This window comes from Amphiura filiformis, chromosome 12, assembly GCF_039555335.1.
Source record: "Amphiura filiformis chromosome 12, Afil_fr2py, whole genome shotgun sequence".
Classification (NCBI taxonomy): Eukaryota; Metazoa; Echinodermata; class Ophiuroidea; order Amphilepidida; family Amphiuridae; genus Amphiura; species Amphiura filiformis.
This window is the reverse complement of record NC_092639.1, coordinates 17,529,213-17,546,926: the sequence shown is the minus strand read 5'-3', so window position 1 is coordinate 17,546,926 and position 17,714 is coordinate 17,529,213. Positions and strand designations below refer to the sequence as shown.

The window sequence follows — 17,714 nt, the reverse complement described above, 5'->3', positions numbered from 1 at the left end:
GTGGACAATTTTGGAAATGTCTTCTACAGAGGGAGTATGAATTTCAAATGGAATAAGCACATTAACCAACTCTTTATTTTGAAACTCATCCTCCCTCTGTGGAAGATTCAGATTGAATGTTCCTCAGATGGTGTATGAAATTCAAATGGAGCTGCCTAGTGTGTTTATTCCATTTGAAAGTCTTACTCCCCCTGTGAATGATATTTGCAAAATCTGTCACAGAGGAAGTGTGGACTTTAAATGGAATAGCCCAATCAGGGAACCTGTCATCAAATACCAGTGTTGCCAGTCTTCTATTCAGGAAATTTCCTGATTTCAGGAAATTTTACTCAGATGATCCTGTACAAATGTGCAGGCAAAGTATATTTTTTAGGAAATTTTTGCCATTTCAGGATTTTTAGACAATAATGACTGGCATCTCTGAAATACAATCATTGTGCACTGTCAGTTGATGCTGCAAAGTTGTTTTAGGGCAAAATCCTTCTTTGGGCAATAAAAGCTCATAATTTTTTCTCCATACCAGGTAAAAGTTGCCATGAAGTTTGTGACTGACAGCTCTGTGCAGCTACGCCGTCCTGAAAATTACGAAGATCCATCAACACGTAACGTGATTGAATTGTACTTCAACACTCGACACGACAATGCTCTTCTCTACTTTGCTGGAGGACCAAATCCAACGGTAAGTTAATGTGTTCTTTTTAGAATCCCGCCAAGAATTTTTTGGGGGAAGTGGTCATCAAAATGCTAGGCATGAGTGTGTTTTTACCAATAAACGAGGACACACACACATGACATTTCGCATTTAAAGCATGGACCACTCTGCTAAGGGGACCGTCCTAGATTTCGGAGGTCTGCAAATGACCACGATTGCAGGTATAATGCATTTGCGATATACGTCCTCTATCTAATTTAATTCTCTATTTAATATTCAGTCCTTGGTTGCTAGGTAAAATTGCATCTTATACACATACACACAAAATGGCGGAAAACATCCTCGCTTTTTTGATTGAATGTGGATTCAGGCGTCCCAATATTTGTCCACGTTTTGAGGGGTGTGTGTGCATACCTACCTTCCCTTGCCCACCAATCAATGTAGGGGAGAAGATATGGTGAAAATGAGCACATCGTGCATTACAACATTGTATGGGGGTAGAAGGGGACCATTTCAAATTAGGCTTTTATAATGTTCAAACATTTTTCTGAGATTGTAGTCACATTCTTAAACACGACAGACAATGGGCTATTCTAATTGAAATCCATACACCCCCTATGGAAGACATGACCTTAATCGTCCACACAGGGGGTGTAGATTTCAAATAGGGTTACCTGAATGGGTGACTCCATTTGAAATCTACACTCCTGTGTGAGATTAAGGTCATGCCTTCCATAGGGGGTGTATGCATTGCAAATGGAATAGCTCAATTCTCTTATTCTAATTGAATGGGCTATTCTAATTGAAATCCATACGCCCTGTATGGAAGACATGACCATAATCGTCCACACAGGGAGTGTGAATTTCAAATGGGGTTACCTGAATGGGTGACTCCATTTGAAATCTACACTCCCTGTGTGAGATTAAGGTCATGCCTTCCATAGGGGGTGTATGCATTGCAAATGGAACAGCCCAATTCTCTTATTATATTAAAGGGAGAACAAGACACTGATGAAACCCATCTATGTTTGTTTGTTTATTTATTTAGGATCATTACATGGCTATTGAGATCAAGGAAGGCAAGCCGGTGCTGAGGTACAATCTTGGTCAGGAACACGGTGAGGCCATTGTCGAGGAGGATGTCAGCGATGGACAGTGGCATAGGATAGTTGCTGAGAGGTAAGGCTTCAAAAGTACTGATGAAGTCAGATACACGTCTGACGAAAGCTCAACCACTCACACAAGGATTGGATAAGGCCAAAATAAAAAGATTGATTGTTTGCTTGTCCTCCACCGACCGACCCTAATCTGGAAAAAGTTACTGTACAAATGAACACCGACCCTAATTTTGGAAATTCCGGAAACAGGTTTTTTTTTTCTTTCAACATTTTTGACATCCTGAAAAGTTTTTCTTTACAGTTTTTACATCGTTTCTAAACTGTTTAAACAGTAGAGAAATAGAAATATCCCAATTCACAACTATTTGGGCTATTTATTAAGCTAATTAAAGGCATACAGTCATGTTTTGGCTATGACCTTTAAAAAATATTAGATTCCAATTCTGAAAAAGTTGTGGAGGACAAACAAACTATCTTTTTTTTTTGGCCTAACGCATGGCGTATTCGTAGAAACACTAACTTATTGAAATTAAAATTTGCATTGAGAAAGCCTATATTCTTAATTCAAATAGAACTAACTGATTGGCATAACCTGACTGAGACTTTTCAAAACACCTACAAAAATCTTTTTATTACAGAAAAACAAAAACAAGTATTTGTCCTCAATGACTATATTTTGTCAAACATAAAGATATTTTTTGTTTTAGTTTTATTTTGAAAATCCAGTGCTGATATAAATTTGTATTTTTGGTATGTTCTTAAAAAATGACAGCACAAACAATGATCCTTTTAGAGAAATACGCCAGTAAAAAGGAATAAAAAAGATATTCAGTTGACCGAACTGATTCTTTTTGGACCTGTTACGTCAATCAATTTTTTGGTCTAAATGTAGGGTAAGCAGCACCAGGAAAATGCATGATTTTTGAGAGATTTGTCCATAATATTAATTTTTTATAATAATAATTTGTTATAATTTAAGAACTACAATCTATTTTCTATACCATTTTCTGCATGGATTGTATTGCCGATCGGCATGATTTCTTTCAATTTTGGAAAATAAATACTTTAAAAATGGATATTTTGGAAATTTTGCGGCCGAACTTGAAATTCACGATTATACCCAAAATTCATGAATTCTCCCGGTGCTTAATGAAGGGTTTCTGTGTAACTGTGTAGCTTGAATTTACATTTTTTCCAGCCGTGAATCCCCAAATGTCCAAAAAAATCAATGTATGGTGACCCAAGAGTGTTTTTTGTATCTAGCTTAGTATTTGTCAGCAATATTTAAAGCAACTTTTTTCTGACGGACTGCAAAGAAATAGTCCCCACATGATTTCATACACCATCCATTAGTGGTATATAAACTGGCCTCAAAAAGAAACTTATAATTTTTCACAAGGTCATATCTTAAAATCCTCTCATAAAATGAACAAAAATTGCACACAGGATTACTTCAATACTCTACTCTAAATACATGTCAGTAACCAAGCAGTTGTCCAACTGACACAACAGCAAAATACACTGACATGGAACACCTTCCTGGACCAACATTCACATCCCAACAGATTTCTTTTGTTGGGTTCCAATTATTCGTCTGTACATGAACAAAAATTACACACAGAATAACTACTCTAAACACATGTCAGTAACCAAGCAGTTGTCCAACTGACACAACAGTAAAATGCACTGACACGGAACAGCTTCCGGGACCACATTCACAGGATTTTAAGATATGACCTTGTGAAAAATTATAAGTTTCTTTTTGAGGCCAGTTTATATATATAACAATTAGCATGAAGTTCAAAGGTGAAAACTTGCTTTGCTATCAGTATGATGGGGGTTCATTGGTAATTGAACTGATTGGGAAAAATAATGCTATTTTTATTTGCCATTTGCAGGAATGCAGCCACTGGCAGAATCGTAGTGTTCAGTGAAGGCAGGAGACTCCTGGTGGCGGCAGTCTGAGTTCAGGCTCAACTTTGACCTTTAACGAGGATGCCCAGTTCTTCTTGGGTGGAGTGCCTCCGACGGTTGAGGTATGTTGTGAAGGATTCCCCTCCATCACCTCAAAAACATCCAAACTTTTTAATGTCTGTACTGATCTTAAAGCCACAACTTAAAAATGAAGCATGAAGGTCAAACTAGCCATGTATAATCAGGGTTATAACCCAAAAACTTAGGTTGAGTCAAGTCACTGAACAAATTCAATGGGGTCGAGTCACCAAATATCACCTCAAGTCACATGTCATGACATTGGGCCATTCCAGTTGAAATCCACACTACCCCTGTGGAAGATTTTGGAAATATCTTTCACAGGGGGAGTAAGTTTTTCAAATGTAATTGTTCAGAGTTAATCATTTTGAAACCCATACTCCCCCTGTATTAGGGTTTTACCTATCTTTCACAACTGGAGTGAGTATTTCAAATGGAAGTTACCCAATTGTCTATTCTATTCGAAATTCATACTCCCTCTGTGGAAGACTTTAGCTAAATCTTCCACGGGGGTAGTGTGGATTTTAAATGGAATAGCATATTTGACATGTTACAACTGTGTATAATCCTGATTGATCCTACAGTATTTCCCACAGACCCTTCACACTGCCCGCTGTTTGACGCTGTTTACAGCGTAAATGGAAAGGCTTTGCCCTTTTTACATGATCAGGACAAGGCGGTTGGCCAGTGCAAAATGTCTTTGCGAAATACTGAAGATTACACCCGCTGCAGTCACTCCCATTTCCATGGGAATGACAATTTGTCAGCTCTCAGGTGAATGATTTAGCAGGGATGTGAGAGTTCTGCGTTTTCGCGAATTTCCGCGTTTTTAGCATGCCTGCGTCACATTTTTATTTTTCCCAAACTCAAAATCCGCGTTTTGCTTTTCCCCAATGATTTATACATTATACGTTGTCCGTCCGTCTGTCTTCCATTAATTTAATGTATGAGACTAACTTACGTTGCGTGTATTAAACCTGCATATGAGACTAATTTGCGAAAGACGACCGCATGTATAGAGATCCGTGGTAGGATGTGTAGCATTGTGTAGTATCATATCATATGGCAGCGGTCATCGAACGTTGCCGTTGGGATCGATGTTTTGTTTACGTACGACGCCATTGCAGAATTGTTTCATGTGGGTTGTCGAATTGTACCATTTTCGTAATCGTAACCATCCATCTAAAGTGTGACAACATGTTTACTAAAAAGCACAAGGAATTAAGAGAGGATATATCATGGCTACCAGGATTGTAATTTTGTCGCGCAATACTCGCATATGTGCAATGAAATATAGCTTTTAATCTTCTAATATTTATGATGAAATACGCACAAATACAGATGGTAGTAGGTAAGCTTTCTATGCGTGCTTCGAACACACTAATGGATACTTGGGTTTTTTTTCGCGTTTTTTGGAAAGCTCCACTCACACCCCTGATTTAGGTTTGTTAAAACGCTTATCTTTGGAGTCAAATTCCAAGCTCTCCCAAATGTTGCGCAGAAGTATTGTAAAATGTATTGTGCATGTTGGCTGGCTGTAAAGCTTTCCTTAAAAGCGTTTTACAGCCAGCATGCACAACCCACAGACTGTTTGGTTATTCCGTTTGAAATCCATACACCCCTATCGGCAGTGCACATAGTCATGACTTGTGACTCGAGGTAAAATGAGGCGACCGACTCGAGTGATGTTCAGCGGACTCTACCCCATTGACTTTGTACAGTGACTTGACTTGACAGAACGCCAAACCTTATTATGTGCCCATAACTGTTGAAAAACAAAAACTTTGTAATTAATATTTGTTTATGTCTTTGCAGCTACCATCTTCCATCGAGTCATTCAGTTTTGAAGGATGCATTGATGAATTAGTGTATGACAACCAGCCGATAGGCTTATGGAACTTCCTGGAAGGTACCAATGTCAATCAAGGCTGTCTCAGGTAAGGCCATGGGGCTATTCCATTTGAAATTAGAGGCCCCCATGTGGAAAATTTTGTTGAAGTTTTCCACAAAGGAGTATGGTTTTCAAATAGAATCGACAATTGGGTCGCATCCATTTGAAATACTCACTCCAGTTGTGGAAGATGTAGGTGAACTAATGGGTTGGAGGAGTCACACCTCTTGGTGACAGTGTCTTGATGCTAATTCTGACTCTTCCTGGCTAGCCCATTGGGTCTATTTAATTTTTGTTTCCTTGAGTATGGTTTTCAAATAGAATAGACAATTGGGTCGCATCCATTTGAAATACTCCAGTTGTGGAAGATGTAGGTAAACTAATGGGTTGGAGGAGTCACACCTCTTGGTGACAGTGTCTTGATGCTTCTGACTCTTCCTGGCTAGCCCATTGGGTCTATTTAATTTTTGTTTCCTTATGTATATCATAATACTAATCACAGAGTGTCCGTCTGTCCGTCCGCTGCTATCGCTGTTTCAGGCGATGCGCTATCGCGTTAAGGCGGTGCGATATCGCGTGCTTTCATGATGCGCTATCGTGTGCTCATGGTGTGCTATCGCGGAGTATCAACGGGGGTGTGCGCAGAGTACCGCATCGCGCATCGGAGAGCATTAAAGTGTGACTAACATCGGACCAATAGGCCTATTTTAAAGACATGATTAACATAAAAATCATCAGTTATGGTAAGGCCTATAACCCGATTGCGTTCACATTTCTCCCGATTGAATTGACGGCATACATCCAGACACTACTAGAATTTCGGGGTATTTTTGGGTCCTCCGATGTGGTAGGACAGAGCTTGGAAGAGGCGAACTTTTCAGATTATGGGTTCCGAAGTAAGCATCACAGCTACAAAACAGAGTTGATAGTTGTGTCTTAATCATTGAGAGATGTATATCGTAGTAGTTTGAAAGGTCAGGACAAGTATTATGGGTAACGGGTGTTGGGTAATTAGAGATAGGCCTATCACGAGAACCGCCCAACCCGAGAACCGCGAAATCTAGTATTGTATAATTTTACTTTGCTTTTTGATGTATTTTAGCCTAATGATAAATTTTTTGTTTTCTTTGAAGGAATGTGACGACTTTAGGTACACCACCGGAGGAAGGCTGGTACTTTGACGGCTCCGGATATGTCATCATGCCGGATATAGGGTCGGATCAATCTCAGGTCAACATACTGGAATTTAAGACGTTCAGTCAGAACGGTTTGCTCTACTTTGTACCAGGACCGAACGGGGTAAATTATATTTCAGTTTTTTTGTTTTAATTATTGTATGGTTTGCTGTAGTCATAGGCAAAGCCCAACGATTTGGGCGCGGTTTCTACTCCCTATTCCAGGAAAAATGCAGCACTAATATTTTGGGATTAAAAAATATTATCACATTCTGCCAAATGAAACATAGCCCAATCCTAATACTTTAGTTAGTCGTAACTGGCAATTAAAGAAAAAAAATCACTATTTTACTAATTTCTTGAAAAAAGAGCCAAAAACATGCATTTTCGGCATATTTTCTGACAATCGAGTCACAAAAATCAAAGACTTGAAACAAGTCTAAGCATTCAAAATCTTGAGTATATGCCAAAATTTTGCTATAATTTTCACTTTTTTGTGTTTATTTAATTAAATTATCGGTTAGGCCAAAAAAAAAAAAAGGTTTGTCTCAAAGCTGACGAGAAATTTAAAAACAAATGCGAAATGCGATTTTTTTTATTTTTTTTTTTTTCCGACTTTTTTTCATGGTTTTTTGTAGGAAAAAACGAGATCCAAAATTTTGAAAAGCGAGAAAAGCGAGATTTTCCCCGAAAATAATAATAAAAAAAAAAAAATATAGCCTACCTGGCCCTCTGTTGATCAGATTAGGTCAGTTTAGATTGTCATGTAATTTGTGAACAACTCACTGAACTGCCGGCCCGGGCGTGAGTCGAAGAAAAGTTACAAAAATTTGACCATGAATTATGTTTTATAGTCAAAATATTCCACTAATTCGATTAATATAATGATATTTGGCCTAAACTTGAACTCATTTGAAATGAAATGTCAGTTTTATTGAGTTTTTACACTCATCCATGTGCTTGCAATGCTGTTGAATTCTGCACTTTGGCGATGTTGGAACTGCATTTTATTGAATTCGGCGAACTTTTATGGCATAAAGCAACAATTTTATAAGCGAGAATAAGTTTAGAATCACGGCTAGAAAATTTTGAGAAAAAAGTCTGATTTTCGCCGATTTTTTCTGGAAAAAACTATAAAAAAAAAAAAAATTTGAAATAAAAAAAAAAAATTCCGCATTTGTTTTTTTCCAAATCGTGAGATTTTACAAATGCGCATGCAAGCTTTGAGACTAACCTTTTTTTTTTTTGGCCTTATCAGAATGAAAATGTCTTTTCCAAAAATTAACTGCATAAACTGAAATTAGTCTTGGTACAAGTCTTTGGGCTTGATTGTCACAGCATACGAAAAACACCCTAAAAATGCATGTTTTTGGCCCTTATTTCCAAAAATTGACCAAATATTAACATTTTACTTTTATTGCCAGTTAGGACAAACTAAAGCATTAGGATTTAGCTATGTTTCATTTGGCAGAACTTGATAATATTTTTTGAATCCCAAAAAATTAATGTAACTGAACAATGAAGTAGCAAACACTCCATCTTTGAGATATGGTGACAAATCTAAGTTTATTTACAAAAATATAGTGGCCTACCAGATTCATTATCATGATCGAGATAATGAAAAGTTTGCGCGTCCAGGGACTCCTTATTTTTTTATTTTGCCCATTTTGGACTCCTTAAATCTCAAGTTGAAAGTGACCAAAGGGTCCGATAAAAACAGTATGGGCTCCTTAATTTCACGATGCACGGAGGCATAAATCATCAATTAAAAATAAAATAATAAAAAGATCAGTAAATCTTTTGAATCACCATAGGCCAACAACACTAATAATTTACCGAAGTTTAGAATTTCGGACAGATGGGCTCCTTAAATTCTCATCGGACCCCTTAAATGTTGGTTTTGCAGGTACCAAAGGGTCCAGAAAAATTAAATTGGACCCCTTGATTTTTTGTGCTCGCGCTACCCCTGCCCTCTAGACTGTATATAATCTGGTATAGCCAACTGCAAACCCTGATTTCATTGTGTGCATTAATGCATGGCTTGTTTTGTATCGCAGGTTGATTATATAGCCTTAGAGTTGCGGAATGGCAAGCTATACTACACATGGGATCTGGGCAAAGGTAGAGGCATCATAGAGAGCACGGGCATGTACAATGATGGCGAATGGACCCGGGTTAAGATCGCAAGAGGAGGAGTAAAAGGAAATATGGTTATTAGCAGAGGAACAGTGTAAGTAATACAAATTGGGCTATTCCATCTTATATCCTTACACCCTGTGGAAGACATGACCTCAATCTTCATACAGGGAGTGTGAATTTCGAATGGGTGACTCCATTTGAAATCAGCACCCCCTGTAAGAAAATGAGCATTTTGGATCATTGTGGCTGTATGGAAATGAAATGTCAGTAGTATTTTTGATTTGATTTGTTCGAATTCTGATAACCCTGGATAACCCAAGAAAGCTTCTATTGAAGCTTATTTCCATTGGGGTCCATTTGAACACCGGGACGGGTTGGGAACAATCAGGGGTTAACACCCTACTCTTTTCGAAACTGGCTGCAAAATACATGTACAGGTATGGCTCTCTGCACACGGGACCGACGGCTTAACGTCCCCTCCGAAGGACGGAGTACTTTCATGATTCATTTACCCAATTCTAAATGAACCACGGGGAGAGCGGAAGTCGGAATTTAATCTACAGAAGTTGCCGATTAATTTCAGAATTTTTTTCCAAGTCAATATCCCAGCAAATCGCCACCGCCTGGAATTGAACCCGGGACCTCATGCACTAAAGGCAAGTATCCTAACCATTGCGCCATGCTCTCCCTCAATGGTGCTTCTATATATACTTTAAGAACAATAGTCATGCTGGCAGGCTATCGCCAATAAGTATATATGGATTAGTGTAGATTGATAATCATTTACACACGAGAACACAAGTACGAACAACCACACAAATATGGGGCCATGATGCAACGTAAGGTCAGGGGTCAAGGTTTTTGTGCCCAAATACAACTTGTATTTTCATACTTCTTCTTTTGTGCCATTGGTTTGTGTGGCTAAAACAAAAACAAAAACCGGGAATTTAGTGCCACCCCCTGCGGTCGATCCAAAGATAAAATTTGGTTCTGGTGCCTTATAATGAAAGACAGAGATAAAAATATTTTATCGCGTCTGATGTCACTGTCAATTACAATCCTTGATTGGTTTACACAGGTTGATATCGTGTAAAAGGAGGGCAGATTAATCTGGTGCCGATCAGAGAAAAGGAATAGCAGAAAATGGCGAAAAATTACATACTTTTACAAGGCAAAAAGCATTTTTCTAGGCATTCTTGACATGGTGTCTTTGCAAAAGAAAGTTTCCTACTATAAATACCTAACTTTTTATATAGTTTGTATGCTTGAAGGTGCAAAGTTAACAATAAAGCGCCCGCTTATACCGCCACGTTCAGCAAGTCATCATCATGACACTTGTAAACAAACCGTACTCGAGTTTGATTGACAGATGACGTCAGACGCGATAAATTCTTTTTATCTCTGTCTTTCATTATAGTACCTTATATTTATTATTTCAGTGACGAAGTAGAGCCAAAAATAGTAGGCATGTCTCCAGATGGTGCCACAGGAATGTCAAGGGGACCGGAACAGTTCTATGGTGGAATGACTGGCATTCCTAGCGGAGATTTCAGGGATGTCACCAGACAAGGCTTCCGTGGCTGTATCAGGAAAGTCTTGTATGCCAGTGCTACTATTGATTTTACCCAGAATATTGGTACCATTGGAACATCACCAAAATGTGTACCCACAGTAAGTAAACTCCAGTTCAATGAGAAAGAAAAGAGCAAGGTACACCACAGTGGCATAGCTGGGATTTTTTCCAGGGGGGCAAGCCTGTATGGGGCGGGGGCCCAAATCCAGCAAACAAAAATGTTGCCGCCCCTTCCTCAAAATGGTTGACCCAATTTTTTTCCGGTGCTTTGAAAAAGTGAAGAGAAAAAAAAAAAGGAATACAAGGGATAGCGAACTTCCATTTTTTAACAAAATTTTAAAATTGTTCAAATTCTATCCGCACCTTATATCGTTGGCCTATGGATTCTCTCTTTTTTCCATCTCTCTCACTCCTTTATTATTTTTCCCTGCGCTGGGGGGCCTAAATATGCATTGCCCCCCCAGCAGCTACGCCACTGGTACACCAACCTGTGGGGAAACAAGTAAAATGCAGACTAGACAGTATGCAGGGGGAAAAGAAGCAAAATGCACGTATGTGACCGTACATGTCGAAACGCTTGTAAAGTCGACCCCTGGTCAAATTTGTTTTCTTCCGTGTTTAGAAAATATATCTCATAAGCTTTACAATGATATATCCAGAAGCGGAGTTATAACTTGTTAAACTTTGCTCCTTTAGTAAAAGGGTACATTATTTTGGCACTACATTATTTCTTTTTTTCCACATTGCTGGTATTAAATATCAAATGGTTATAATTGGCGGTCACTTCAAATCATCCCCAACTGAAAGAGGTTCAGGAACGTCCTCTCATTGTTAAATGTTGGTTAACCCACCACTTGAACAGGATTTAGCCAAAGCAAACAAAGACTTACTAATGCTATACATAAGTATAAGCTTATTATCTTAGCTCTTCAACAATAGGATTAAAGATTGGTGTTTGACTGGACTAAAATGAGATGCATGTCTGACAAATATTAGGGACATGTAAATACAACCTCTATGCATATTTTGCACTGTAACTCGAAATACAATTTGCCAACTTTACGAGCGGTTTGAGATGGATGGTCACATATATGCACAGTGATGCACATAGAATATCTGGTAGAAATATATTATCGATTTGACGTCATCAAACATTGGTTAGAAGTTAAACATTACTGGAAATAGAATATGAATAGATTACATAATGTAGATATGTTACATTGCGCCTTCTTACATCATTCTTGTTCCATACACACCTGCACGCACTCTTAGATCGTCAGACAAATGTCTATTAAAAATTCCACGATCTAATTATTCTCTGGGAGACCGTGCTTTTTCTACTGTTGCACCAAAACTTTGGAACTCGCTTCCTATAATCTGAGACAATCAATTTCTGTTGATCAGTTCAAATCTGGACTCAAGACTTTCTTATTCAATGCTGCGTATAATGTCAGTGTTTGATTTATCATGCTTTTATACTGCTCTGTATTTTTGTTTTACATGTATTAAGGATTCTTTGGTTTCATGTTGATTGTATTTTGTATGAAATTGTATTGAGCTAACAATTTGGATAGCTGATTTGTTTTAATCAGCTATACTTTTTTGTTAACTCTGTTTTCATGTTTACTTGTATGTGTATCTTGGTTTTTGCGCCTTGGATTAGATTTAATTTTCTAGATAAATGGCGCATTATAAATGCTTATTTATTATTATTATTATTATTATTATTATATTTTATGTTGAATAAAAAGTCTGTAGGTCACTTAGAGTTACTGATCCTGGATGCGATGGTTTATTGTGGCGTGTATAGGGTGTGCACTTGAAATCCGTGATTGTTGCTAAATGGTTTTTATAGTGTGTCTTGAGCCCCAGTGACCAGCTAATTCAATTAAAGTGTTTTGAGGCTTATGGGGTTGTGCCTGTGCATATAGCGCACTAGAAAACACAGCGCTTTTTTTTGTGTGTGGACCTGTGCCTAACTTTGCCTTCAATATTTACATTGCTATCAACAGACAAGTTGCATAACTGTTTATGTATGTATCCTTGTTCCATACAGTCCATTACAGACATTGCCTTTGGCCGTAGCGGTGGCTACATGTCATGGACTCCTGTGGATATCGACAGGAACAAGAATATCGTATTCCAGTTCCGCACAGAGGAACCAGAAGGTTTGATTCTTTACACAGCCAATGACGATGGAGTAAGTAGCGAGACATTGATTATTCATTTACTCATTCATATTCATGATGTGAAAGAGCCAATAAGACTACTATTAGGAGCTAGCAGTGGGCTACTGTCGATTTTTTTAAATAAGCATATGTCCCTATTAACCGTAACTGCCCATGGTTTTTGGCTATCAGAAGGGAAAGAACCTCTGACCCCTCGCATGCCACCCAGAATATCACTGGCCTCTAGCCACGAGTGTTACACTGGCCCGGCCTGTGATTGTCTGGGTATATATGACTTGGGCTGATTGGGTCATCGCAGAATGATAGCATATTTTTGGAATTAGCAATACAGGCTTTGTCTCTGCAATATGTTAATATTAGCTTTATATAATTTAAGATGCAAATGCTGATAAATGTGACATGTTCTCTTAAAATTGAGCATAAAGTCAAACTTATAAAAGATATTCCAGAATTGAAGTCCTTATTTTATAATCTTTAAAAGCATAGAAAACATGTTAGTGTAAATTTGTTTGATAAATTCCTTCATTAATTTATTGAATTTTGACATTTTTAAAGGACTGTATTTTCTATACCTTCGTGGTGACTAGTCACTCATTGTGGGAGCGGATCCCAAAAATATGATAAAATTAAATCTGTTGATAATAAATTTTGCCGCATTTCTATCCAAACAGAGTGCTTATCTTGCGGCGGCCATTGTTGGTGGTGAAGTACACGTTGTAGCGGACAGTGGAAATGATCGTATTGAAGTGCGGTCTCAAATGAGTAACTACAATGATGGCGAGCTACACACAGCCACAATCAACAAAAACGTCAGGAAGTAAGTCTATAGAGAGCAATTATATTCATAATTTTGTGGGAAGAAATGCAATAGCGATGTAATTATAGGATTTGTTTTAGGATTCCGTAAAACTGGGATTTTAAGAGGTCTTAGCATATTGTATGTGGTATAAAACCGGTGTTTTGGGTTATATATAATATAAAAATATATAGCAACCCGAAAAACAATACTTGCTATATTACGCCCCCACTATTTATAGTGGCTGAGCACTTTCGACTACTTTTGGAGTAGAGGCTGTGCTGGAATGGCTAGGTTTGTCATGGTTTTGACACCACAGAATGTATATACATGTATATGCATTTGTGTTGAGTTGAAACCTTGACAAGTTATCCGTCTGATGATCGGTATACCCAATGATAGTAAGTGAGGGTATGCTGTGAAACTAGTATTAACGGTTGCCTTTTCCAGAGCTCTATACTTTGAATTTGTAATATAAAAATATATAAAATTTATTGTTCAGGTTATTATATCAAAATAGTCATGATAGTAGAATACACATACACTTGATGTAATAATTAATAGAGATGCAATTCAGATGTTATTTCAGTTAACATGCACTCACTGCATTTGTTTATTTTGCATGAAGTCATAACACCCACAGCAGCTGAAGGAAATATCCCATCAGGGAAAAATAACCAGAGGCACCAAAGACAATTGCCCTAGGTGCCCCATGTCTTTGCCTTGGTGCCCCTCAAAATGTGTAACTTTAGGATGTATTCTTTAGCATGTGATTGCCTTGGTGCCCTAGCAGGAGCAGAATTGCCTTGCTGCCCTCGCAAATGCCAAAATGAACTTTTTCCCTGGTCCCATCATGCATTACAGTGTATCTGCTTGCTCCATAGTAGATGTATACAAAAAATAAGTAAGAGCTGCTTAGATATAGCAATGGATAGTTTCACAATACACTACAGGTCATATTTTTTCAAGCAAAAGTCTAAGCACCCCTGATTTAAGCGAATAATTGAAAATATAGGTGTAGGATTTCTGTATTATATTTTCTATGGCAAGTGCAGTTCTATTATAATACCGCAAGGCGCAATGGGATATACCTTTCAGCTGTTGTGGATAACACCAAAATATACTGCACCAATAAAGTATCCTTACACTTGAAAAAATAATCACAATTTCCAAACTGAACAATATTCGGGTAAATTTGTTTTTTTAATAGATGCACTATCTAATCCTGCACATTATGACACCACATTGAATCAAATGTGACTTCAAGATGCTAAGTTACAAGCATTTGATTAGACGAAGGTCCCGTTTTAAAAGTGACAAACTGGCCTATTCAAAACTCCACACACTAGACATCTGGTTTGAGAGTGGTGAATGCGTTTGGCTTTAATTTAAAACAAAAGGAACAAAAGAAACCTTCTAGGGAGGTCACACTTTAGCCTAATTTGTGTCGTCACAGCACAGAAATTTGACTCGGAGCCCAAAAGTGCTGATTTTGAAATGATCAGAATTACTGATTTTATTCATTCTAAATGACTCTTCTTTCCTATTTTAACTCACCAATGTACAAACATGTTAAATCTTGTTTTTTACAGTCATGGAAAGTTTTGAAATGTATTTTTTTCTGCAATGGCTTTTGACACATTTTTGCTTCTGTTGTGTTTTGTTTGGTGAAATGTCATATCCGCAGAAAAAATTCTTGGTTAGTTGTTGGGAAATCAAGTTACCCTACAGTGAGGAACATATGCAATGAATTTCTTGCATGCTTTATCCTAATATTGAATACAATTGCTTTCCTGGGATATAACTTTCTTATTTCTACAATAAATGGCTCAAAAGTTATAACAAATTGAAAATGGTACCTTTTTTGGTCGATTTCGCTATAAAAACGTGTGTGTTTTCTATGGGGAAAATCCTACCAAAATTGAAATTTTCATTTTTTTCATTTGGAAAATCAAGTTACCCTACAATGAGGAAAGTATGCAATCAATTTCTTAGGTGGTATTTCTAGATATTGAATAAAAATGCTTTCTTTGGACATAACTTTCTTTTTCTATGATAAACCGTTCGAAGTTATAACAAATTGAATATTGTGTTTTTTTATCAATTTGCCTCTAAAAACGTGTGTTTTCTATGGGGAATATCTCTATGGCATGCTACTTTTCGACGGTCCTCGATCTTTGCCATTTTGCCCATTTTCCAGGTCTTTTATTTCAGAAACTGCATAATATATCATGTCTGTTATTATTTTAATTCTTTAATATTAATGGATACAGTATAATTATACTGAATTTGGATCTTTGAAACTCATATTTAAGTTTTTATTCTATATCAAAGTTGCCACTTCGTTAAATTTGGGTGTTTTTCACCGATTTGGGCTGAAAATCGGCATTTTTGGGAACCTTAAAACTGTAATAACTTAAAAACGCTTTGACCGATTTTCACCATTTAAATTGCTATAAGTTTAGTTTTGTAAGCACTTTCATAAAAGCTTTAAACCAAGGAGATAAAGCATTGATTACAAAATAGTGTGACCCCCCTACTTAAACAAAAGAAATGACAAATAAAATGAAAGTTTTGAAAAGTACAGAGAAGTAAAAACTGAAAAAAAACCTGCTATAAATAACGCTGCATTAAAGAAACTGTGTTGTCTCTTTGTTGCGCTTGTTGGAATCTTTTTGCTCCTTGTATATAGGCCAGTTTGTCACTTTTAAAACTAGACCTTCGTCTATTCAATTGCTTATACCTTTACTTCTTGCGGTCACATTGGATTCCATATGGTGTCATAATGTTCAGGATTAAATAGTGCATCTATTAAAAAAAAGTTTTCCCCAATATTGTTCAGTTTTGAAATTGTGATTATTTTTCTAAGTGTAAGGATACTTTATTGGCGCAGTATAGTTGCATTTGTTGATAGAATACAATAGTATAGTTGCTTGCATGTGTTAATGTTTGCCTCGCTTGCTTGCTTATTTATTTTACACTTTGTTTGCTGCAGCACAACACAGAATAGTAGCAGGTAATAATAATAGGCAATTCCAGTCATAATCCATACGCCCCCTGTAGAAAACATGACCTTAATCTTCAACACAGGGAGTGTGAATTTCAAATGGAGCTACTTGAATGGGTGACTCCATATACAATCTACATCCCCTGTGTGGGAGATTAAGGTCATGTCTTCCATAGGGTGTATGGATTTCAACAGGAATAGCTTAGTGCTTGAAGAAACTTGTTTTGGAGTTTAGTTTTGGTTATATCATACTACGCAGTCGCTAGCAGGGTAACGGTTTGTGCTAGCTCTCGAAAAAGCTGCTAGCTTATGTGGAGTCGCTAGCATGCCTAGGGTCAAACTGCTATGAGTTGAACTTGAAGCAACTTGATTGCAAGTCACTCAGTATTTCGCTCCAGTGTTTGGTGTCCATTGATATGCCTCTGGACCGCTGTGACTGCTATAATTAAAGACAGAATTATAAAGACTAGTTTGCATCTGACGTCACTGTCAATCAAACTCCCTACGACTCTTGATTGGTTAATAGTGCGTAAATTTGGTGCCGATTGGAGAAAAGGAAATTGCAGAAAATGGCGAAAATTTGCATACTATTACATACTATTAGTAGACAAAAAGCATTTTCTAGGCATTGTTGATATGGTGCCTTCAGGAAAGAAAGTTTTTTTTTACTATGAAGACCTAACTTTTGAGATGGTTTGTATATTTGAAGGTGCAAAATTAACCACAAGACACTCCGTTTTTCCACTGCGTTCAGTAACTCAACATAACAACACTTGTAAACAAACTGCCGGAGTTTGATTGACAGATGATGTCAGATGCAAAGTCTTTTTAATTTTGTCCTTGAGTATCATACTGGTCATTGATCATTTGCCCATGGTCCCTAAATGTGTCTTGATTTGAACTTCTAAATACATCACACGTAATATACAGTTTGTCCTTTTTGAAGTATGAAGTAAAATATGCAGTTTCGGCACCATGATGTCAAAAGGAATTAACATGCTGCTAGGCGCACACAAATGCATGAGTATCTTAATATGTGACGCACAATCGCTTACGCAAAATGTGCGTACCTGGACAAACTACAAATGGTGGACAAGCATTTCCACTCATTTGTACCCCTTTTGAGGGAAAATACAGCTTATTTGCCAATGTCAACATGGGGTCATCAGCAGAAATATTTTC

At 37.4% G+C, this 17,714-nt stretch overlaps 1 protein-coding gene across 1 annotated transcript in view; it reads left to right on the top strand.

The window, feature by feature from the left end:
* LOC140166676 (laminin subunit alpha-like) overlaps positions 1-17,714 on the top strand; it is a 134,348-nt gene that overhangs the window by 94,892 nt on the left and 21,742 nt on the right. The window contains 10 exon segments of the mRNA XM_072190174.1: positions 524-679; positions 1,701-1,831; positions 3,669-3,682; positions 3,715-3,806; positions 5,578-5,699; positions 6,787-6,952; positions 8,886-9,058; positions 10,407-10,638; positions 12,597-12,740; positions 13,401-13,546. Of these exon segments, the coding sequence (XP_072046275.1) occupies positions 524-679; positions 1,701-1,831; positions 3,669-3,682; positions 3,715-3,806; positions 5,578-5,699; positions 6,787-6,952; positions 8,886-9,058; positions 10,407-10,638; positions 12,597-12,740; positions 13,401-13,546 (1,376 nt within the window).